The 21,732-nt window shown below is 54.1% G+C and overlaps 1 protein-coding gene and 1 long non-coding RNA gene across 8 annotated transcripts in view; one reads left to right on the forward strand and one right to left on the reverse strand.

Annotated features, from left to right (window-relative positions):
- Nucleotides 1-250: 250 nt before the first annotated feature.
- On the reverse strand, nucleotides 251-21,650 carry TFR2 (transferrin receptor 2). Of its 6 annotated transcripts, XM_054560295.1 has the most exons (19): nucleotides 20,346-21,650; nucleotides 19,844-20,096; nucleotides 19,556-19,742; nucleotides 13,296-13,436; nucleotides 13,110-13,221; nucleotides 12,882-13,004; nucleotides 12,661-12,717; nucleotides 11,960-12,076; nucleotides 11,684-11,823; nucleotides 10,777-10,940; nucleotides 9,084-9,203; nucleotides 8,050-8,132; nucleotides 7,899-7,962; nucleotides 7,733-7,800; nucleotides 7,570-7,646; nucleotides 7,403-7,487; nucleotides 7,090-7,317; nucleotides 6,579-6,719; nucleotides 251-960 (listed from the first exon to the last, which is right to left on the reverse strand). In XM_054560295.1, the coding sequence occupies exons 1-19, from the start codon at nucleotides 20,376-20,378 to the stop codon at nucleotides 691-693; spliced, it is 2,463 nt and encodes an 820-aa protein (XP_054416270.1). In that variant the 5' UTR covers nucleotides 20,379-21,650; the 3' UTR covers nucleotides 251-690. The 6 variants fall into 6 exon arrangements, with proteins under 6 accessions (XP_054416270.1, XP_002817816.3, XP_063581994.1 ...); XM_002817770.4 differs by lacking the exon at nucleotides 12,661-12,717; XM_063725924.1 differs by having other exon boundaries at nucleotides 7,899-8,132.
- LOC134761746 (uncharacterized) overlaps nucleotides 19,573-21,732 on the forward strand; it is a 30,029-nt gene continuing 27,869 nt past the window's right edge. For both annotated transcript variants that reach the window (XR_010140818.1, XR_010140820.1), the window contains exons 1-2: nucleotides 19,573-19,745; nucleotides 20,031-20,104. This is a non-coding gene — a long non-coding RNA (uncharacterized LOC134761746). The remainder of the gene's footprint in view (nucleotides 19,746-20,030; nucleotides 20,105-21,732) is intronic.

Consider the following 21,732-nt stretch of genomic DNA (forward strand, 5'->3'; position numbering starts at 1 on the left):
CCCCTTCTCCAAAGACCACCTGCTTTATGGTGGTCTTTGGAGAAGGGGCCTTCAGTATTTCCTTAGGCAGTTTCCTTAAGTGATAGAAACAGCTCGGTTTTCCCCGTGGAGACAGCATTCCTGTGTGCACCCTCTCTGGTCCCTTCTGCCCAATTCCCTAGGTCTCCAGGAAGGGATGATGAGATGGGATGGACATGAGGGTGAGGAAGAAGCATGAAGGCGCTTATCAATAACAGATGTCACCAGGTGGTTTATTGACATCAGGTGGTTTATTGATATTGAAACTCCATGCCCCTTTCACCACAGACCGCCTGTTGGCCATAAGGCTATGATGCCAGCGATCTCTCCCACTAACCGAGCTGGCCAGGTCCCAGGGCCTAGCAAACCTCCCAGAGTGGTCTGTAGGTATGGAGGACCCCAGAAAGGGGAAGGGGCTGTGATTGAAGGGATGCTACTCTCTGATTAACCGACAGTATGACCCTCACATTAGGGTCAGCTACACTGCAGGGCTGGCGTGTGTGGATATCTGTGTTTGGGTCTGGGCTCTGTGGAGAGATGTGTAGGGGTAATGAGAAATTGATCAGCAATGAGAGGTGGACTCTGAGCCACCTCCCTGACCCTGAATCATTCAAGTGAGGAGCAGAGGAGCTCTTGACTGGGGGACAGGGGGATGTGAGGATCCCCAGGGCCTCAGAAGTTGTTATCAATGTTCCAGACATCCCCGCTAAGCGCATTGGCTGCCCCTTGCAGCGTCCAGGTGAGCAGGGCTAGCTGACGCCGGAAGCGGCTCTCCTGGAAGCCGGTGGAGGAGGTGGCCCCGGGGGTTCCGGAGCTGTTGGAGCGCAGCAGCCGCAGGTGGTCCAGCAGGGCGCCCAGCGTGTGGTCTCCGCGGCCCATGAAGATGTGGCGGAACGGGGAGTCGGCTGGCGACACGTACTGGGAAAGGAAGTAGAACTCCACCTGTGCAAAGAGGGGGATCAGGTCAGGGTGGGGGGCTGTGGCTCGGGAGCTAAGGCCCGAATCACCCTTCCCGCCAGCCAGTCTTTTTGTTTTTTTTGTTTGTTTGTTTTCTTTTTTGTTGTTTTTTGTTTGTTTGTTTTGAGACGGAATCTCGCTCTGTCGCCCAGGCTGGAGTGCAGTGGCATGATCTCGGCTCACTGCAACCTCCGCCTTCAGGGTTCAAGCGATTCTCCTGCCTCAGCCTCCAGAGTAGCTGGGATTACAGGCACCCACCACGACGCCCAGCTAATTTTTGTATTTTGAGTAGAGACGGGGTTTCGCCGTGTTGGCCAGGCTGGTCTCGAACTCCTAACCGGAAGTGAGCCACCCGCCTCGGCCTCCCAAATTGCTGGGATTACAGGCGTGAGCCACTGCGCTAGGCCTCCCCTTCTTTCTATCTCTAGAACCCCTAAGCCTGCATGTAGTTCTCCTGAGTCTTCCTTGCTCACCCATTCAGTGAATTCCCAAAGCCTCAAAGAACAATCTATTGCCCTGCTATTCCTCTTTTTAACACCACACCTCCCCACACCGAGTCATTCTCCACCTCCACCAATGTCCACAGCCCAGAGACAAAGGTCAAGGGACAGCCCAGTCCTCGTGAAGAACCCGGCTTTCCTCCCTCTGACGCAGCTGCTGTTCCCTCTTTCCTGAGATGGCCTTGCTCCTGACCTAATCTCCTCCCTCCTTTCTGCCAGCCTCTCCTAGTTTGCTAGCCTCTCCTAGCCCCATCTCTGGTTTGTTCTGCTTCCACCCATGGGCAGGTCTCAAAGTTCCACCTCCCTCTTCTCTGTCCCTATTAAATTATCATTGCCTGGGCACCACCCCAGTAAAATCAGAATCTCTAGGGGGTGATCTCAGATGCTCACATCTTTTATTTTTAGAGACAGGGTCTCACTGTCACCCAGGCTGGAAGTGGTGCAATCACAGCTCACTGCAACCCAAACCCCAGAGGTCAAGTGATCCTCCCGCCTGAGCCTCCTGAGTAGTTGGGAGTGCAGGCACATGCCACCATACCCAGCTAATTTTCAGATGCTCACATCTTTTTAAGGCCTCCATCATTCACTCACAGAGCTCATCTGTGCCCCTGATGTCAACCAGGACCTCTGCGGGAACAGATGCCGAATCTCCCCACCCAGTGACCCACTGGAATCCTGCCCTCCAGCCATCTGGACCTCCCCACTGGGTTTGGGAACACCTGGACATATCAGTACCAATCTCTTCCCAAACCTGGGCGTTGGGCCCACACTCATGCGGCCCATGGCCTTCTGCAGGTGTCAAGTTCTCACCTTCAAAGGGGAGTGAGCATGGGGTGAGCGCAGGCTTTGAAGGTAGACTACCTGGCCTCCAATTTCGGCTCTTCCACTTAACTAACTATATGATTTCAGGTAAGTTCCTTAGCCTCTCCTAGCCCCAGTTTCTGGATATAATACTAGCAACCTCAGCGCTGGGGGAAGCAAATGGAATAAATCCCCTAGCATGTGGTAACCTTCTATTATGGTAACTGCAGCCAGGCATGGTGGCTCATGCCTGTAATCCCAGCACTTTCGGAGGCTGAGGCGGGTGGATCATCTGAGGTCAGGAGTTCGAGATCAGCCTGGCCAACATGGCAAAACCCTGTCTCTACTACAAATACAAAAAATTTAGCCAGGTATGCTGATGTGCCGCTGTAATCCCAGCTAGTCAGGAGGCTGAGGCACAAGAACAGCCTGAACCCAAGAGGCGGAGGTTGCAGTGAGCCAAGATCGTGCCACTGTCCTCCAGCCTGGGTGACAGAGCAAGACTCTGTCTCAGAAAACAAAACCAACCAAACAAACAAACAGGCCGGGCACAGTGGCTGATGCCTGTAATCCCAGCACTTTGGGAGGACAAGTTTGGTGGATCACAAGGTCAAGAGATTGAGACCATCCTGGCCAACATGGCGAAACTCTGTCTCTACTAAAAATACAAAAATTAGCTGGGTGTGGTGGCACATGCCTGTTGTCCCAGCTACTCAGAAGGCTGAGGCAGGAGAATAGCTTGAACCCGGGAGGCGGAGGTTGCAGCGAGCTGAGATCTGCCACTGCACTCCAGTCTGGTGACAGAGCGAGACTCCGTCTCAAAAAACAAACAAAAACAAATGGCCACTGCTATTTTATTATTCTTCTATTCCAAGACAACTATTATTATTATTCTCCTCCTCTTCCCTCAACATCAAATCTGTCAATTTCTCCTTCTAAACACCTGACGTCGGTCCAGTCCCCACCTATGAGCATTTGCTCCCACGTGCCACTCTCAAGACATTTGCAATCTGACCAAAATCACTCCTAAAAACTCCACTTTGTTGTCCGGCATGGTGGCTCCTGCCTGTAATCCCAGCACTTTGGGAAGCCAAGGTAGGAGGACTACTTGAGCTCAGGAGTTTGAGACCAGCTTGGGCAATGTATGGAAACCCTCATCTCTACAAAAATGAAAATAAAAAATGAGTCGGATATGGTGGTGTGCACCTATAGTCCCAGCTACTCAGGAGGCCAAGGTGGAGGATCACTTGAGCCCAGGAGTTCAATACCAGTCTGCGCAACACAATGAGACCTCATTTCAAAAACAAAAACTCCCAGCCGGGTGCAGTAGCTCACGCCTGTAATCCTAGCACTTTGGGAGGCTGAGGTGAGCAGATCACTTGATGTCAGGAGTTCAAGACCAGCCTGGCCAACATGATGAAACCCCTTATCTACCAAAAAAAAAAAAAAAAAAAAAATAGGCATGGTTGTGCGCGCCTGTAGTCCCAGCTACTCGGGAGGCAGAAGTGGGAGAATCACTTGAACCTGACAGGCAGAGGTTGCAGTGAGCCGGGATCACGCCACTGCACTCCAGTCTGGGTGACATTAAGACACTGTCTCCAAAAAATAAAGAAAGAAAAATAAATAAAAATAAAAACTCCCCTTTGCTCACATCACCTCTCTGCTCAAAAACCTCTAATTTCCTTGATGCTAAGACCCTTAACATCCAAACTTCTAATCCTGGTGTTCGAGGCTCCCCACGATTGATTGATAACACCGTTTGGTGGTCCCCTCCCCTCTGCCTCTCCATGAGGCCCCTGTTCTGGCTCTGCTGGTCCACACCCTGCTTCCAAGTAAAACCAGACTGATTTCACTGCCACACCCAAATTCTGGTCTCTCCACCCTGAAATGTCCTCTTTACTTTGCATCAATCCACATCCTGCCTGTTCTTCAAGATCCAGGTCACAGTCTAAAGTCGAGGTCAGCAAACTTTTTCTGTGAAATGCCACATAGTAAATATTTTAGGTTTTGCAGGCCATGCTGCTTTTATTGCAGCTACTTGACGTTGCTGCTCTTATACAAAAGTAGCCATAGAAAGCGTGAAAACCAATGAGCATGGCTGTTTCAATAAAACTTTATTTACAAAAACAGGGAGCAGAGGCTCACGCCTGTAATCCCAGCACCTTGGGAAGCTGAGGTGGGAGAGTCGCTTGAGCCCAGGATTTTGAGACAAGCCTGGACAATATAGTGAGATCCCATCTCTACAAAAAATTTTAAAAATCAGTGGAGTGTGGTAGTGTGTCCTCTTAGTCCCAGCTACTCAGGAGGCTGAGGTGAGGTGAGAGGATTGCTTGAGCCCGGGAGGTGGAAGTTGCAGTGAGCCCAGATCATGCTACTGCACTCCACCCTGGGCAACAGAGCAAGACCCTGTCTCAAAAAAAAAAAAACAAAAAAAACAAACAAAAAAAACAAGCGGCAGTTTGAATTTGGCCAATGGGCAGTAGTTCACCAACCCCTGGTCTAGAGCCACAAAATTCACTGGGTCTGGCCCAATCCTGTATTGCAGGCTCTGAAGTCCTGAGTCCTTCCCTCTCCATCCCTGAGCCTGAGTCATGCATCTTTTTCTTTTCTTTTTTTTTGAGATGGAGTTTTGCTCTTGTTGCCCAGGCTGGAGTGCAATGGCGTGATCTCAGCTCACTGCAACCTCCATCTCCTGGGCTCAAGTGATTCTCCTGCCTCAGCCTCCCGAGTAGCTGGGATTATAGGCGTGTGCTACCACGCCCAACTAATTTTGTATTTTTAGTAGAGACGGGGTTTCTCCATGTTGGTCAGGCTGGTCTCGAACTCCTGACCTCAGGTGATCCGCCCACCTGGGCCTCCCAAAGTGCTGGGATTACAGGCGTGAGCCACCGCGCCCGGCCTAAGTCATGCCTCTTATACGCAGGTCCCTTTCATCCCTGGTGGGGACGGGGGTATGGCAACTTTGAAAGGCGGGTGTCTTTTTGTCTTCTGGATGCTGACACAGCTGAGGTTAAACCAAGATCTGTGAATGAGAATGAACCATACCCAACCTATTGCCTCACCCCAGGGTCACCCCTGTCCCAGTAGAGGAGACAAAGGTTAAAGAAGAATGAATGGAGAAAGAGATATAAGAAGGAGAGGAGAAGGCCGGGTGCAGTAGCTCATGCCTGTAACCCCAGCAATTTGGGAGGCCGAGGCAGGAGGATCACTTGAGGCCAGGAGTTTGAGACCAGCCTGGGCAACATGGTAAAACCCTGTCTCTACAAAAAATGGAAAAATTAGCCAGGTGTCGTGGCACGCGCCTGTACTCCCAGCTACTAGGGAGGTTGAGGTGGGAGGATCACTTGAGCCCAGGAGGTGGAGGTTGCAGTGAGCAGAGATGGTGCCACTGCACTGTAGCCTGGGCAAGGGAGAACGAGCAAGAGCAATAGGTTTGTAAATGGCCAACGGGGACAGGCAGAGGGTACAAGCAGGAAAATGCAAGGAGGAGAGAGAACATGAGCCTCCAAGGGCTAGCCATGCTCGCTTTGAAAACCGTGAGTGCGTGCGCACAAGTGGCTCTGTGTACACTGCAGTTCCCAGCTCACCCCACACTCACTGAGGACGATCCTGTTTACTATTTTGCCCTGCAGACCTTTCCCCATGGCCACAGTCCCTACTCACCCATTTCTTGAGATCAAAGGGTTGAGGGGTTGAGTTCTTGGAGTGAGGAAATGGAAGGAAGTGGAGGAGTTGGAACTGAAGGTGGGGTGTGGGCTGCAAAGGATTCAAAGCTAAGAAGAAGGGATTGGTGAGGGAATAAGCTCTTGTTTATCGTTCACGTGACACCTCCTCCAGGCAGCCTTTCTGGATTTCACCCATTACCAGAAGGAAAACAGCTCTCTATACTCTGAATATCTTTAGCCTTTTGCACTTCCCAGCCTGTAACCTCGTACTGTGGACCAGTGTGGACATGCTTTTTCTTTCCAGAAGGGTCGAGGAGGCAGTGGGAGCTATAGGAGGGGAGTCAGCGGGGAGGGGTGGGGGAGGCTGGATTGTCCCAGTTCTGCCAGGCGTAAACCAGGTGACTGTGGCCAAGGGGCTGGCCCTCCCTGTCCATTTCATCACTTTGATCGCTCGGGTCCTCCAGCCTGACCGATCAATGAGCGCTGCGTGTCCAGGACTGGGAAGAGAGCATCCAGAGGACCGGGACTGTGTAGGCGGGGAGAGAGAGGAGCGCGCAGACGGAGCCAAAGTCCAGGAGGCGGAGCCCCAGGGGAGGGGCGGGACACTGGGGGCGAGGCGAGGAGGGCGGGGCCTCACCCGCATTATGCGCACGTTGTACATGCGTGTCAGTCGCTCGTCTCTTTCCTCCGAGCTGTAGATCTCCTGCCGCAGCTTCTCCGCCGCCCGGATGTAGTCCCCCCGCGCCGAGTACACCCACTGCAGGGTCAGCCCGCGGGCCTAGGGGCGGAGGCGCGAGCTGGGGCTGGCGGCAGGGGCCAGGACCCCCGCCTAGCATGGGGACAAGGACCCCCGCCTAGCATGGGGACAAGGACCCCCGCCTAGCACGGGGAAGGGGGCTGGGACCCCTGGCCTGGCAGGAGGGAGGAGTGCTGGAGGCAGGATGAAGGGAGTGGGGAGAAGATCCTGCACCTGCCACGTTGGGCGATGGCACATGCTGGGGGCTGGGAGACTGGAGGCAGGGGGTTAAAGGGCTGGATTGCCAGAGAGGACCTAGACCCCAGGGATTGCAGAGAGAAGGGGCTGGACCCCCTGGCCTGGGCAGTGCCCCCCACTCCCAGAGACCAAGAGTGGGGTGGGCCTCTTGAACCTTGAGGTCCCCAGAGAACTCGTTGAGGTTCCCAATGTGCCTGAGGACGACGTCCCCGTAGCGGCCGAAGTCGAGGGGCAGCAGGCGATCGTGGCTGAGCCGGATGAGGAGCTGCCCTGCGAGCTGGGCCACGGCCTGGGCCACGGCGGGCAGGCGGCCTTGCAGCACCTTATGCAGGTTCTCATAAGTGTCCTCCTTTGTGTGCAGGAACGGGTAGGCCTGGTCGTCCTGCCAGGACAGGGTGGACGCTGGGGCGGAGGCAGACAGGCTGAAGGACTAGCGCTGTGTCTGGGGCAGGGGGAGGACGTCTCACCTCCATGAAGGAGAACTCGACGGCAGGGACTCCCACAAAGGCAGTGAAGGAATAGGCACTGCTGTCCATGGGTAGGGGCCGGATCCTGGGGGCAGGCAGGTTGGAGGGATCTGTGGGTTCAGGCTCCCCCACATCCCTCCCCAGCTCTCCCTACCCCCCCAACTTACACCTCAGCATCCCAGCTGGGATTGGTGAACACCACCTGTTCATAGAGAGTCTGCCCGCTGTGGTTGGGAGAATCCACCTGGGGGTGGGGGGAGGGCACTGATCAGGCTCTGCTCCTCCCCACAACCTACTCCCCTTCACCCCTTATTCCTGGGGTGCTCTTGCCTGCTTCAGGACACTCTCAATGAGACTTGTCAGAAGGGGGCTGGTCTTGGCATGAAACTTGTCATCCCCTGGAAAAAGGGGAGGGGAGGGATGCCAGGCTCAGGGCTTAGCCCCAGAGGCAAGGGTGGACCCCAGGGGGCCAGGTGGTGGCACTGCCCCAGCTCACCCAGCACTGCGTTGTCCAGGCTCACATACACTACGGCTTTGAGGTGCAGCACGCTGAGGTAGCCCTGTGGGTGGGTGACCAGTGTGGAGTGGGAACCCCCCGCCCCCACATCTCCCCACTGCCTAATGACCTGCCCAGGACCCCATATCACCTCTAGCCACTCCGTGGAGCCCACGCTTCCAAAGTCACCGCCATCCCAGCTGATGAAGAGGAGACTTCTGCGGGGCCGGAAGCCTAGGGGCAGAGGGGAAGGAAGACAGGCTTAGCAGGGGCCAAGCAAAGACCCTCCCCTTGTCTTCTTCTGCCCTGGTCCCCCAGAGTCTCTCCTTCTCTGTCTCTCTCTCTGAGACAGGGTCTCACTCTCTCACCCAGGATGGAGTGCAGTGGTGCAATCATGGCTCAATGTAGCCTTGACCTCTCAGGTTCAAGTGCTCCTCTTGCCTCAGCCTCCCAGGTAGCTGGGATTACAGGCATGCACCACTAAGTCCAGCCAATTTTTAAAAAGCTTTTGTAGAGATGCAGTCCCCCTATGTTGCCCAGGCTGGTTTTGAATTCCTGGTGTCCAGCAATTCTCCTGTGTTGGCCTCCCAAAGTGCTGAGATTACAGGTATGAGCTGTCACGTCCAGCCCAACATGCTTAATCTTGACACACACCCATGGACTATGATTATCATTCATATCACTTTTTTTCTTTTCTTTTCTTTTCTTTCTTTTTTTTAGATGGAGGCTCATTCTGTTGCCCAGGCTGGAGTGCAGTGGTGTGATCTCGGCTTACTGCAAACTCCGCCTCCCAGGTTCAAGCGATTCTCCTGCCTCAGCCTCCCCAGTAGCTGGGATTACAGGCGCCCTCCACCACGCCTGGCTAATTTTTGTATTTTTAGTAGACGGTTTCACCATGTTGGCTAGGCTGGTCTTGAATTCCTGACCTCAGGTGATCCGTCTGCCTCGGCCTCCCAAAGTGCTGGGACTACAGGCATGAGCTACTGCACCCGGCCTCACTTTCATTTTTAGGTGAGGAAATAGAGGTGAAGTGACTGGCCCAGGGCCACTCAGGTACAATGTGGATGCCGAGATCCAAGTGACCACTGGCCAGTCTGTGTCCCTCACTGCCTCTCTGCCCTGTCCTCCTCGGGCCACAGGCCCACCGCTGCCTAGCCCAGGCCCAGGCCCTGGACCTGACCTTACCGTTGCTCACCATGGAGGAAAAGGTCCGCACCAGCTCCAGGAGTATAGCCGTCCCCACAGCGGATTTAGCTGCTCCTGGGCCCCACGCATCCCTCTGGGCCCCGATGACAACGTAGTGATCTGGGGAGGGGATGTTTGGGACCCACTTCTAACACTGGCAGTACCCAAAGTCTACCCCCTGCACCCTGGGGGCATCTTCCATCAGCCTGTATCTCACAGCCCATCACAATGCGGGCAACCCCAGCCCTGCAGTTCCTCCAGTCCCTAAAGAGGGCGCCCCTCCCGGCTTGGCCCTTCCTGGATGGCATGCTCCTTCAGCTGGGTGCCTGCGGTCATTCTGGACTTGGAAGTTTTCTGTTGCCCAGGCTGGAGTGTGCAGTGGTGCGATCATAGTTCACTGCAGCTTCAAACTCCCTGGCTCAAGCCATCCTCCTGCTTGAGCCTCCCAAGTAGCTGGGACCACAGATGTGTGCCACCATGCTCGGCTAATTTATTTTATTTATTTATTTACTTATTTAATTAATTTATTTTTTGGAGTCTCACTCTGTTGCCCAGGCTGGAGTGCAGTGGCGCGATCTTGGCTCATGGCAAGCTCCACCTCCCGGGTTCACGCCATTCTCCTGCCTCAGCCTCCTGAGTAGCTGGGACTACAGGCGCCTGCCACCATGCCCATTAATTTTTTTGTATTTTTAGTAGAGACGGGGTTTCACCGTGTTAGCCAGGGTGGTCTCAATCTCCTGACCTCGTGATCCGCCTGCCTCGGCCTTCCAAAGTGCTGGGATTACATGCGTGAGCCACCGCACCTGGCCAATTTCTTTTATTTTTAAATTTTTTGTGAAAACGGAGTCTTGGCTTTATTGCTCCATCTGTCAATTACCTATTTTGATTCTCCACCGCCATCCACATCTAGCTATGCTTGAAAGGGCCATCTATCCTTCTATCTAATCTGATCTGATCTTTCTTTCATGCTTGAGTCTTTCTTTCTTTCTTTCTTTCTTTCTTTCTTTCTTTCTTTCTTTCTTTCTTTCTTTCTTTCTTTCCTTTCTTTCTCTCTCTCTCTTTCTTTCTTTTCTTTCTCTCTTTCTTTCTTTCTCTTTTTTTTCTTTTTCTTGAGACAAAGTCTTGCTCTGTTGCCCAGGCTGGAGTGCAATGGCACAATCTCGGCTCACAGCAGCCTCCACCTCCTGGGTTCAAGTGATTCTCCTGTCCGAGCCTCCGGAGTAGCTGGGATTACAGATGCATGCCATCACGCCCAGCTAATGTTTGTATTTTTAGTAGAGACGGGGTTTCACCATGTTGGCCAAGCTGGTCTCGAACTCCTGACCTCAAGTGATCCACCCGCCTCGGCCTCCCAAAGTGCTGGGATTACAGGCGTGAGCCACCACACCTGGCCCATGCTTGAGTTTCTATTACAACATCATCTAACTTAGGCTTACTCACTTCCAGTGCTGGGAAGCTCGCTACTGGGCAACAACCCCCATTCCATCACTAGACAGGCTGGAAGGTGAGGTCTCTTCACTGCTGCCACCATCAGACCCAGTTCAGCCTCAACTTGCCAGCTTCCCTCCTCTGGGCACCACTCCTGTCCCCTCTTGGGGCCTCCTGCACCAGCCCCCTATCTTGCCAGGGTGTATGGGCAGAAACTCCCCCCAGCCTACCACAAGCTGTGAGTGATACTGGACACACAGCATACCTGGCTCTGAGTGGCCTTCGATGCAGCCGAAGATGTTGTTGATGGGGGTGGAGGTCCTGTGATTGTTGACCACTAGCTGCAGTCCTGGCCCGGGGCCCAGGTGATAAGGGGAGCCTAAGAGGCTCCCCTGCCATTCCTGGGGGGCCACAGGGCCTTTGAGCTTCCTGGAGAGGAGGAAGGCAGAAAGGGGGAAGTTGTCGAGAGAACCAGAAGAGTCCAAATCACTCTTTTGCTTCTTTCTTTCCCTCCCACCCTTTCTGGCTCCAGATCGCTGCCTCTGGACGCTGCCTTGGTAGGGCAGTGCAGTCAGGGCTGCCTTGGACGGTTCTCAGCTGAGGTAGGTGTGCAATCCAGTGGGAACTTTAGGCGCCAGACAGTAGACCCTGGAGAAAGGCTGTGTCCATCCAGAAGAGTCACTTTTTTTTTTTTTAAGAGTCAGGGTCTCAGCCAGGCATAGTGGCTCACGCCTGTAATCCCAGCATTTTTGGAGGCTGGGGTGGGCGGATCACTAGGTCAGGAGTTCGAGACAAGTCTGGCCAACATGGTGAAACCCTCTACTAAACATACAAAAATTAGCCGGGCGTGGTGGTGGGCACCTGTAATCCTAGATACTCGGGAGTCTGAGGCAGGAGAATCACTTGAACCCGTGAGGTGGAGGTTGCAGTGAGCCAAGATTGCACCACTGCACTCCAGCCTGGATGACAGGGCAAGACTCCATCTCAAAAAAAAAAAAAAAAAGGTCAGGGTCTCTCTGTCTCCCAGGCTGGAGTGCAGTGGTGTAGTCATGGCTCACTGCAGGCTTAAACAAGAGTCACCTTTTTCTACTTCACCCACAGTCACCCTGTGGCCTCGCTGCAGCCTCCCTCTCTCTGCCTCCTCCTCTCCTGGTCCCCAACACTCCCCTCACCTCAGCAGGCGGGAGGCAATGTCTGCACTGATGGGCTGGGCTGGGATGCTGGGAAGGCCTGATGATGCAACTGGAGGGAACTGGGTTTGATTGAAGGAAGGGAAGCCAGGCGTGTAGGGGTCTCCAGTTCCCAGGTGAACCTGCAGGGAAAGGGGTGCCCATGCAAAGCTGCGAGCTGGGCTTCCACGAAAAATGAAAAACATGCCAGCCCCATTCTGAGCAAGAAGGTGTGGCCTCGGGACCCAGGAACAGCAGGGCCAGCCTCCCCAGACTCACATGTCCATACACTGCCTGCTGGCTGGATAGGCTCGGCTTGGGTGGGTCCTGGGAGAAGTCCACTGGCTCTGGGTATATGAGCACTCCTTGAGCCCCGAAGTCCTGAGCAGTGGTCACCTGGGGAGGAAGGTGACTAGAGGACTCCTTCTCCCAGAAAAAAACCCGATTCATAAGGGCAGGAGAAACCAGGAAATGGCAAGGCCTTTGCTTGCAACTGTCCATCCCACCTAGAGGATGTGGGGGCACCACCTGGCCTGTGTCTTCCCAACCTCAGCAGCTCCTGGGCAGCCCTCAAACCCCACCGGGCCCCAGGGTACCCCATGTTTCTGTTCTCTTCCCCATCTGATTTCCCCCAACCCCCAATTTGTTCCCAGCCAACATTTTCTTTTTTCCTTCTGATTCAATTCCCAGACCAGCCAACATTTTCCTTCCTTCCTTCCTCCCTCCCTCCCTCCCTTCTCTGTTTCTCTTTCTTTTTTTTTCTTTTTGAGAAAGAGTCTCTTTCTGTTGCCCAGGCTGGAGTGCAGTGGCACGATAATAGCTCATTGCAGCCTGGCACTCCTGGGCTCAAGCGATTCTCCCACCCGAGCCTCCGGAGTAGCTGGGACCACAGGCATGTGCCACCAGCCCAGCTAACTAAAAAAAAAAAAGAATTTTTTTTTTTTTTTTTTTTTTTTTTTTAGTAGAGAGGGGGTTCTCACTGTGTTGCCTTGAACTCCTGGCCTCAAGCGATCCTCCTGTCTTGGCCTCCTAAAGTGCTGGAATTGCAGGTGAGAACCATCGTGCCCAGCTTATATTTTCTTACCTTCCATCCACATGATTCTTTCCTGTCTCCCTCTCACAGCACCCTGAACGATTCTCACTGGCAGTCCGACCCTCCGGTTCCCGGGCTCACGCCCTCCCTCTGTCCAGGGACACTTACCTTCTGGGCGAAGCTGATCATCCCCACGCGCACCAGCAGCAGGCGGCCCGCTGGGTCCACGCCCCCGGCCCGCAGGTCCTGCAGGTCTTCGGGCCGCCCGTAGTGGGCGTACACCAGCTCTCCCTGGGGACACGAGGACGGTGAGGCGCGCTCCCCGCGTCCCTCCTTCGAGACCCAGGAAAGGGCTCTTGCCGCGCCCCATCCTAGGAGCGGGCAGGGGGTGCTCACCGTGACGTTGCCGATGGCGCTGTAGGGGCAGTAGACGTCAGGGTCCTCCAACGGCAGCTGCTCTCCGACCTTCCCGGCCTCATCGACCCAGTGCAGTGTGTTGGGGTGAGCCCTGGGGAGCCGGGCTGGTGAGCGCCCCGAGCCGCGTCCCCCTCCCCGCGCGCCCCCGCCCGCGTGCGCACTCACGGGTCCGGGAATTGCAGCCCCACGTAGTGCGTGTCGGTCCACACGTGGTCCAGCTTCTGGCGGGAGAGCGCCGCGCGGATGTCCTGAGTCAGAGCGGCCATCCCGGCCGAGCCTGCCACCCGTTCCCGAAGGCTGGTTTGCCTAAGCGGGGAGAGGTGGGGACTTTTCTGGGCGCCCGGAGGAGAGGGAGGGAAGAGGGAAGGATGCCAGAAACGTGGCGCCAGGGGCAGGGAGGGCGAGGGGTTCCTGAGTTTAGGAAAAGAGCTCTTCCCGCGGACGCTTTTTTTTTTTTTTTTTTGAGACAGAGTCTCGCTCTGTCGCCCAGGCTGGAGTACAGTGGACCAATCTCGGCTCTCTGCAACCTCCACCTTCCTGGTTCAAGCCATTTTCCTGCCTCGGCCTCCCTCGTATCAGGGATCACAGGCACGTGCCATCACGCCCGGCTAATTTTTGTATTTTTAGTAGAGACGGGTTTCACCATGTTGACCAGGTTGGTCTCAAACTCCTGATCTCAGGTGATCTGCCCGCCTCAGCCTCCCAAAGTGCTGGCATTACAGGCTCGAGCCACAGTGCAGGGCCCTCCGCGGACCCGTTTTCTCCCATCACCACCAGGGCGGCGCCCGAGAATCTCAGGACCTCCCTCTGCTTAAAACCTGACTTCCCATAGCTGGGGGTCCTGCCCATCATGCTGGGGGTCCTGCCCATCATCCTGTAGGTTCTTCCCGGCTCAAGCCAAACTCTCTCCCCCTAACCCCGTTCCTCCCGACGTCAACAGACACACACACACACACACACACACACACACACACACACACACACACACACACACACACACACGGCACCCACTTTTCTTCAAAAGAGCTAACTGGGCAGGCAGCAGACCCTCTTCATCTCCCCCATCCTCCACGTGGGCCTCATGGAGACACTTTACCCCAAGGTACTCAGGGGAATCACCGGTTCCTGGGCTCAAGCCATCCTCCCGCCTCAGCCTCCTGAGCAGCTGGGACTACAGGTGTACGCCACCAACCGCTGATTTTTAAAAATTTTTTGTAGACAAGTCTCACTGTGTTTCCCAAGCTGGTCTTGAACTCCTGGCCTCAAGTGGTCCTCCCAAAGTGCTGACACTACAGGCATGAACCATGACGACCCGCCCCATATGTGTATTTAAAGGCACACATCAAAAGTGTGAGATGAGGTGCTTATGGGGAGGGGAGTGGGGAGGATCACTCAGAGATGAGGCAGGAAAATTAAATTCAAAACAGTTAAAGTAGCCAGTAAGGCCCTTTAGGGCCTGAGCTACATCCACCTCACCGGCCACATGGACTGTCTTTCCCTTCCTCCAAGAGGCCACCATCTTCACATTTCAGACCCTTCGCAAGTGGTGAATCTCAGCCTGAATGTTTTTCCACAGTCTCTTGCCTGGCAAATTACTCATCTTGTCAGTTTAGACTTGTCAGTTCCTCAATGAAGCCTTCCCTGAACTGCAATCTACATGAGGGTCCTGGTTATAGTCTTTCTTTACACCCTTTTCTTTTTTCTTTCTTTCTTTTTTTCATTTCTTTTTTTTTTTTTTTTCTTTTTGAGACGGAGTCTCGCTCTGTCGCCCAGGCTGGTGTGTAGTGGTGCAATCTCAGCTCACTGCAACCTCTGCCTCCTGGGTTCAAGTGATTCTCCTGCCTCAGCCTCCTGAGTAGCTAGGACCACAGGCGCCCACCACCACACTCAGCTAGTTTTGTATTTTTTTAGTAGAGACAGGGTTTTGGCATGTCGGCCAGGCTGGTCTCAAACTCCTGGCCTCATGCAATCAGCCCACCTTCACCTCCCAAAATGCTGGGATTACAGGTATGAGCCATGGTGCCCGGCCCCTTTTCTTTTCTTTTTTTGGAGATAGGGTCTCGCTCTGTCACCCAGCCTGGAGTGCAGTGGCATGACCATAGCTCACTGCAACCTTCAGCTCCTAAGCTCAAGCCATCCTCCTGCCTCAGCCTCCTGAATAGCCGGGACTCTAGGCATGCACCACCATACTGGGCTAATTTTTTATTTTTATTTTTTAAAAAAATTATTATTATTATTATTACTTTTGACATGGAGTTTCACTCTTGTTGCCCAAGCTGGAATGCAATGGCGCAATCTCGGCTCACTGCAACCTCCACCTCCCAGGTTCAAGCGATTCTCCTGCCTCAGCCTCCCAAGTAGCTGGGATTATAGGTGCCCGCCAACATGCCCAGCTAATTTTTTTTTGTATTTTTAGTAGAGACTAAAAAGGGTGAAACAGGGTTTCACCATGTTGGCTAGGCTGGTCTCGAACTCCTGTCCTCAGGAGATCCACCCGCCTTGGCCTCCCAAAGTGCTGGGATTACAGGCGTGAGCCACCGCGCCCGGCCAAATTATTATTATTTTTTTAAGAGACAGGATCTCTCTGTGTTGCCCACGCTGGTCTCAAACTGGACTCAAGCGATCCTCCCACCTCAGCCTCCCAAAGTGCTGGGCTCATAGGTGTGAGCCACCACACTGAGCCTCACATCCTTTGCTTTTCTTTCAAAGCAATGATTCCAGTCGTAATTATGTAGTTGTGAATGATTGTTAGTTTAGTATTGGTTTTCTCCAGTGGATTGTAAGCACCATGAGAACAAAGTTAGACTGTTTTAGTCTCTGCTATCTCACCACCACCTGCTTAGCTTAGTACCTGCCACATAGTAGATGCCCCAAAATATTTGTTGGATACATGAATTAATTACTTCATCATTGTCACCTCCAGTCCAGGCACTCCACCACTCCACTTCCCTGGTCACACCCTGCATCTTTTTTTTTTTTTTTTTTTTTGAGATGGAGTCTCGCTCTGTCGCACAGGCTGGAGTGCATTCGTGCGATCTCAGCTCACTGCAAGCCCCGCCTCCCAGGTTCAAACGATTCTCCTGCCTCAGCCTCCCGAGTAGCTGGGATTACAGGCATGCACCATCACACCCAGTTAATTTTTGTATTTTTAGTAGAGACAGGATTTCACCATGTTGGCCAGGCTGGTCTCAAGCTCCTGACCTCAGATGATCCACCTGCCTTGACCTCCCAAAGTTCTGGGATTACAGGCGTGAGCCACTGTGCCTGGCCCGTATCCTGCATCTTGTCATTATCTGCACTCCATCTCTGGAATACTTATCCATTGAGGATCTACTGAATATCTAGTAAGTGCCAGGCACTGTGGTAGGTGCTGGAGACTCTGAGATAGACAGGACATACTGTATCAGGAAGCTTTCAAGGTTCCAGAATCCTACTCTCTGAGTAGACCTTGTCAGGTTCTAACTCCCCCAGTTATCCCGCTGTACCTGCTCTTCAACCCCATTAAACATGACAAATGTCCTATAGCTCCACGTCTATCATCTCCCCCCACTTTCTCTTCCCTCTCCATCCCACCCAGAGCCATGTTTCACTCTTGTTGCCCAGGCTGGAGTGCAATGGCACGATGTTGGCTCACTGCAACCTCCGCCTCCTGGGTTTAAGCGATTCTCCTGCCTCAGCCTCCCGAGTAGCTGGGATTACAGGCATGCACCACTACACCTGGCTAATTTTGTATTTGTTTTGTTTTTTTGAGACAGAGTCTTGCTCTGTCACCCAGGCTGGAGTGCAGTGGCGTGATCTCGGCTCACTGCAAGCTCCGCCTCCCGGGTTCATGCCATTCTCCTGCCTCAGCCTCCCGAGTAGCTGGGACTACAGGTGCCCACCACCATGCCCAGCTAATTTTTGTGTTTTTAGTAGAGATGGGGTTTCACCATGTTAGCTAGGATGGTCTCGATCTCCTGACCTCATGATCCGCCCACCTCGGCCTCCCAAAGTTCTGGGATTACAGGTTTCACCCACCATGGCTGGCCTGTAATTTAATTTAAAAGCCCTGAGCAGGCTGGGTGTGGTGCCTTATGCCTATAATCTCAGCATTTTGGGAGGCTGAGGTGAGAGGATTGTTTGAGGCCAGGAGTTTGAGACCATCCTGGGCAACATAGGGAAACCTCATTTCTACTAAAAAAAATTAAAAAATTAGGCTGGGCATGGTGGCTCACACCTGTAATCCCTGCACTTTGGGAGGCCGAGGTGGGTGGATCACCTGAGGTCAGGAGTTTGAGACCGGTCTGCCCAACATGGTGAAACCCCGTCTCTACTAAAAATACAAAAAATTGGTTGGGTGTGGCGGCGGGCGCCTGTAATCTGAGCTACTCGGGAGGCTAAGGCAGGATAATTGCTTGAACCTGGAAGGCGGAGGTTGCCGTGAGCCGAGATCACACTACTGCACTCCAGCCTGGGCAACAGTGAAACTCTGTCTCAAAAAAAGTAAAAAAAAAAAAAAAAAAAAATAGCCAGGCATAGTGGCACACATCTGTAGTCCTAGCTACTTGAAAGGCTAAGGTGGGAGGATCACTTGGGTCCAGGAATTGGAGGCTGCAGTGAGCTATCATCTCGGCACTGTCTGGGTGACAGTGAGGACCTATCTCAAAAAAATAAAGCCCTGAACATTGTTGATTCCACAAACTTAAGGTCTTTCAGCAGGTGAACCCAGCAACATATCAAAAGAGTAATCATACACCTTGATCAAGGTTAGCGATGAGCTCATGAAGATAAGGAAATCTATTAACACAAATTACTATATAAACATTAAAGAAGAGGCTGGGTGCGGTGGCTCATGCCTGTAATCCCAGCACTTTGAGAAGCTGAAGGGCTTTGGCAGATTGCTTGAGCTTACGAGTGGAGACCAGCCTGGGCAACATGGCAAAACCCTGTCTCTACTAAAAATACAAAAATTAGCCAAGCATGATGGCGCGCACCTGTAATCCCAGCCACTCAGGAAGCTGAGGCATGAGAATTGCGTGAACCTGGGAGGCGGAGGTTGCAGTGAGCCAAGATTGCGCCACTGCACTCCAGCCTGGGTGACAAGAGCGAGACTCCGTCTCAAAAAATCAATCAATCAATCAATAAAAGTCTCAGTGAGCTAGGAATGAAAGGAAACTTCCTTGATTCAATTTTAAAAAGCTGTCTGGAGCACAGCAAAGTTCATTCTTAATGGCAAAGTATTATAAAAGCATTGCTATTAAAGTCAGGAAATAGGCAAGGATATCTACTGCCACTGTTACCTTAAATTCATGTCCTCTCAAATGCAATGAGAAATGAAAAAAAAAAAAAAAACGTAGAAGGTATAAGCATTGGAAAAGAGAATCTCCATCTCCTACTATCTGTAGCTTAGCTGATTACCTACTTAGAAAACCCAGGCGAATCCACTGAAAAATTGCTCCCGTCCCAAAAGAGGGCTATGGGTGGACCTAGCTTCTGGATCTGCACCCACAAATGCATTTGCTTACTTGTTTTTCTTTTTTCTTTCTTTCTTTTTTTTTTTTTTGAGATGGAGTCTCGCTCTGTTGCCCAGGCTGGAGTGTAATGGCATGATCTCGGCTCAATGCACGCTCCACCTCCTGGGTTCAAGCCATTCTCCTGCCTCAGCCTCCCGAATAGCTGGGACTAGAGGCGCCTGCCACCATGCCCGGCTAATATTTTGTGTTTTTAGTACAGACGGGGTTTCACCGTGTTAGCCAAGACGGTCTCGATATCCTGACCGAGTGATCCGCCCGCCTCCGCCTCCCAAAGTGCTGGGATTACAGGCGTGAGCCACCGCGCCCAGCCATTATTTTGTTTTTGAAACAGGGTCTCGCTCTGTCTCCCAGGCTGGAGTGCAGTGGCGCAATCTCGGCTCACTGCAACCTCTGCCTCCCCGGCTCAGGCGATCCTCCCCGGTCAAGCTCCCAAGTAACTGGGACTACAGGCACTCGCCATCATCCCCAGCTAATTTTTGTATTTTCTTTAGTAGAGACGGGGTTTTGTCGTATTGCCCAGGCTTGCTTGCTTGTTTTTCTGATTCCCTAGAATGCGCCTTCTCAGAACCCCTCAGCGCTCCCTGCTCCAAATCTAGGCGCCTGGGTAAGGCATTCAAGGCTTTTCTGGGTCTGTCCGGTCTGATATTGGATGCTGCACCCCTCTGATCTCAGACAGTCAGCTCCCTCACCTCCCAAATATGCCACCCTCAGAGCCTCAGTCCCCTGGAACCTCAGCTCCGAATGCCTGCCATCCTTCCCAGGACCGCTGAACGGGGGGGCCAGGAAGGCAGATGGGAAGACTCAGGAGGGGGACCCGGACACCAGAGGCCTGGGCCAGGAGGCAGGGAGGCCCAGTCTGAGCGGATGAGGGGAGGGACACTCGAGAACAGGATGGGGCAGGGCCATCCCTACCTGATGGTGTCCTCCAGGCGCCCCTCCCCCAGGAACTGCAGGAACATGGCCTGGAGGTCGCTCCAGTACAGTGTGCCCCGGTGGAAATCCAGGTCGGGCTCGTAGTTGACATCCTCACTGACCACCAACACGGAGTCTCCGCACGCTTGGCAGGACCCTCGGAAGGCGACGTAGCCCAGAAGGAAGGCTGGTGAGTGGCAAGATGGGGATTCTCTTTGTGCCCACCTCTGGACCCCAGAAATCTCCCCCAGCCCAAGCCCTTCACTTCTGGGGAGGGGGACGACTCACCCCCAGTGAAGATCAGCAGGGCCGTCAGGACCAGGTAGGGGGCAGCCCTCCGTCCTGCTGCTGCCCAGGGAATGAGGTTTGGCTGCCTGGGTCTAGAGCCCAGGGGCTCAGGGCCCCTCAGCTCCATGGGGCAGAAGTGGGCCAGTGTCTCCGCCCCCTCCTCCCCGTCTTCCTCTTCCTCCTCCAGGTGCCGTTTCCGGGGGCCTTCCACACGCTGGTAGACGGTCTGAGAGGATCTTGGGGACAGTTGTTGCTGTGCAGGTGAGGTGGGCATGAGATTGGGGCAAGAGGCCTGGGGGGTGGGGAGGCATCTGGCAATAATGAGGTCAGTGACTTGGGGGGTGTCAAATGAGCATGGTGGTGGGGGCGTGGGGGAGGGGCAGGGGTGGGAAGAAGCAAGGTCAGGCCACGGTCCAGGAGGGGCCGGCCTCAGGGGCTTGGGAGGGGGCTGAGGGACTTAGAGAGAAGGCCTAAGGGGTCTTCCCAATCCCACTAGTCTTACCGCTCTCTGGAGTAGACCCCAAAGCCGCTCCATGCTTGTGTCCCCTCCTGAAGCCTGCAGGCTGTCCCCCAGCGATAAACCGATAAACCGTTTGTGGGAGCCCTAGGAGGGCCCCTTATCAGCCCTGGCAGGCAGCCTGAACCAAGGCTGCTCCTCACCACCCCCAAGGGTGGGGGCACAGTCCTGGCCTCAGTCCAGCCTTCCAGACGTGGCCCCCCAGTCCAGCCTTCCAGACGTGGCCCCCCAGTCCAGGCCAGAGCACAAGGGGCTGTGCTCTCCCCTGCCAATCTCTCCACAGCCCCACGCCTGCCTCCTCCCTGCAAAACAATCAAGTTTTTGACCTTGGGGTGGACTTTGGCCTCCTAGTTCCCATCAGGGGTGGGGGAAGGGGGCCGATGCGGGGGAGGGCAGAGACATGGGTGCCCCCTCCCCTCTCCTGCTTTTACCCCTCCCTGGATCCTGGGGACCCCTTCCTAAGCCCCGCCATGCCCAAGTGGAAGATTCACCCCTAAGACATCTGCCCCTTCCTCATCTGGCTTTCAGAGTCCCCCAGTGCCTGGGTTGTATGACATATCAGCTGTCCTCCCTGCCCTGACACTTGCCCCAGTGGCATTCTAAGCTGGAGGCACCACAGTGGTGTGACTTGGGGGTTTGGTCTGGTGGTGTGCATGTGAGTCTCCTTTGAAAGGTGGTTCTCAGACTCCCTCTGGCTGCTGGAGAAGGAGGGGCACAGGTGGGAGCACACGGTCAGATGAGACCAGTGAGAGCTCCCAGATGGGGGTCCTGGGGTCAGGGATCTGTGGGTCAGCGGGGAGGAGTGATCAGAGTCCCCACTAAGGTGTGGGCAGAGCTGGGTGACTCTGGACAAGTCATGGTCCTCCCTGGGCACCGGCCCCTGTTTGGTCACCGAAGGACTTGGATCACATGGGCTTCTACCTGTTTGGATTCTGAGGCTGATGAAAGGCCAGTTAGCCTCACCCCAGAAACACGTCACAGGCACAAACTGCTAAACAGGCAGGGGGCGCGGGTCCCCAAACTCTTCCGAGGGCCCCAGGACAAGTAGCTCTGAAGAGGAGGGCTCAGGGTCCCACCAAGTTTCCCTTTCGGGTCTCCCCTGGGAAACATCAGCTCCTACTCAGGTCCAGAGAAGTTCCGAGCTGCTGGGATGCACCAGCGCCCTAGTCCCTGCCCCATGTCTGTCACCACCAAGAGCCCCAGGAAGGAAGGCATAGCGCAGCTCACCTGAGCGCAGGTCCTGGGGTGCTCAGGCGTGCTGCTCCCCTGAGACCTGAGGCCTACGCTGAGGCCCCGCCCACCAGGCCCCACCTCCTGCTCCGCCCACCCAGGCTTCACCTCTTGCTCCACCCACCTCCTGCCACACTCACCC

The sequence above is a fragment of the Pongo abelii genome, chromosome 6 (assembly GCF_028885655.2).
Source record: "Pongo abelii isolate AG06213 chromosome 6, NHGRI_mPonAbe1-v2.0_pri, whole genome shotgun sequence".
NCBI classification, from domain to species: Eukaryota; Metazoa; Chordata; class Mammalia; order Primates; family Hominidae; genus Pongo; species Pongo abelii.

What these genes read in the sequence shown, in the direction of transcription:
- TFR2 (XM_063725924.1), bottom strand. Translation starts at nt 20,378, where the DNA reads ATGGAGCGGCTTTGGGGTCTACTCCAGAGAGCG. An exon ending in CGAAGGCCACTCAGAGCCAG is followed by an intron (nt 9,204 to 10,776) that starts GTATGCTGTGTG and finishes TCCCCTCCCCAG; the next exon opens with ATCACTACGTTGTCATCGGG. An exon ending in CCCAGCTGGGATGCTGAGGT is followed by an intron (nt 7,488 to 7,569) that starts GTAAGTTGGGGG and finishes GCCTGCCCCCAG; the next exon opens with GATCCGGCCCCTACCCATGG.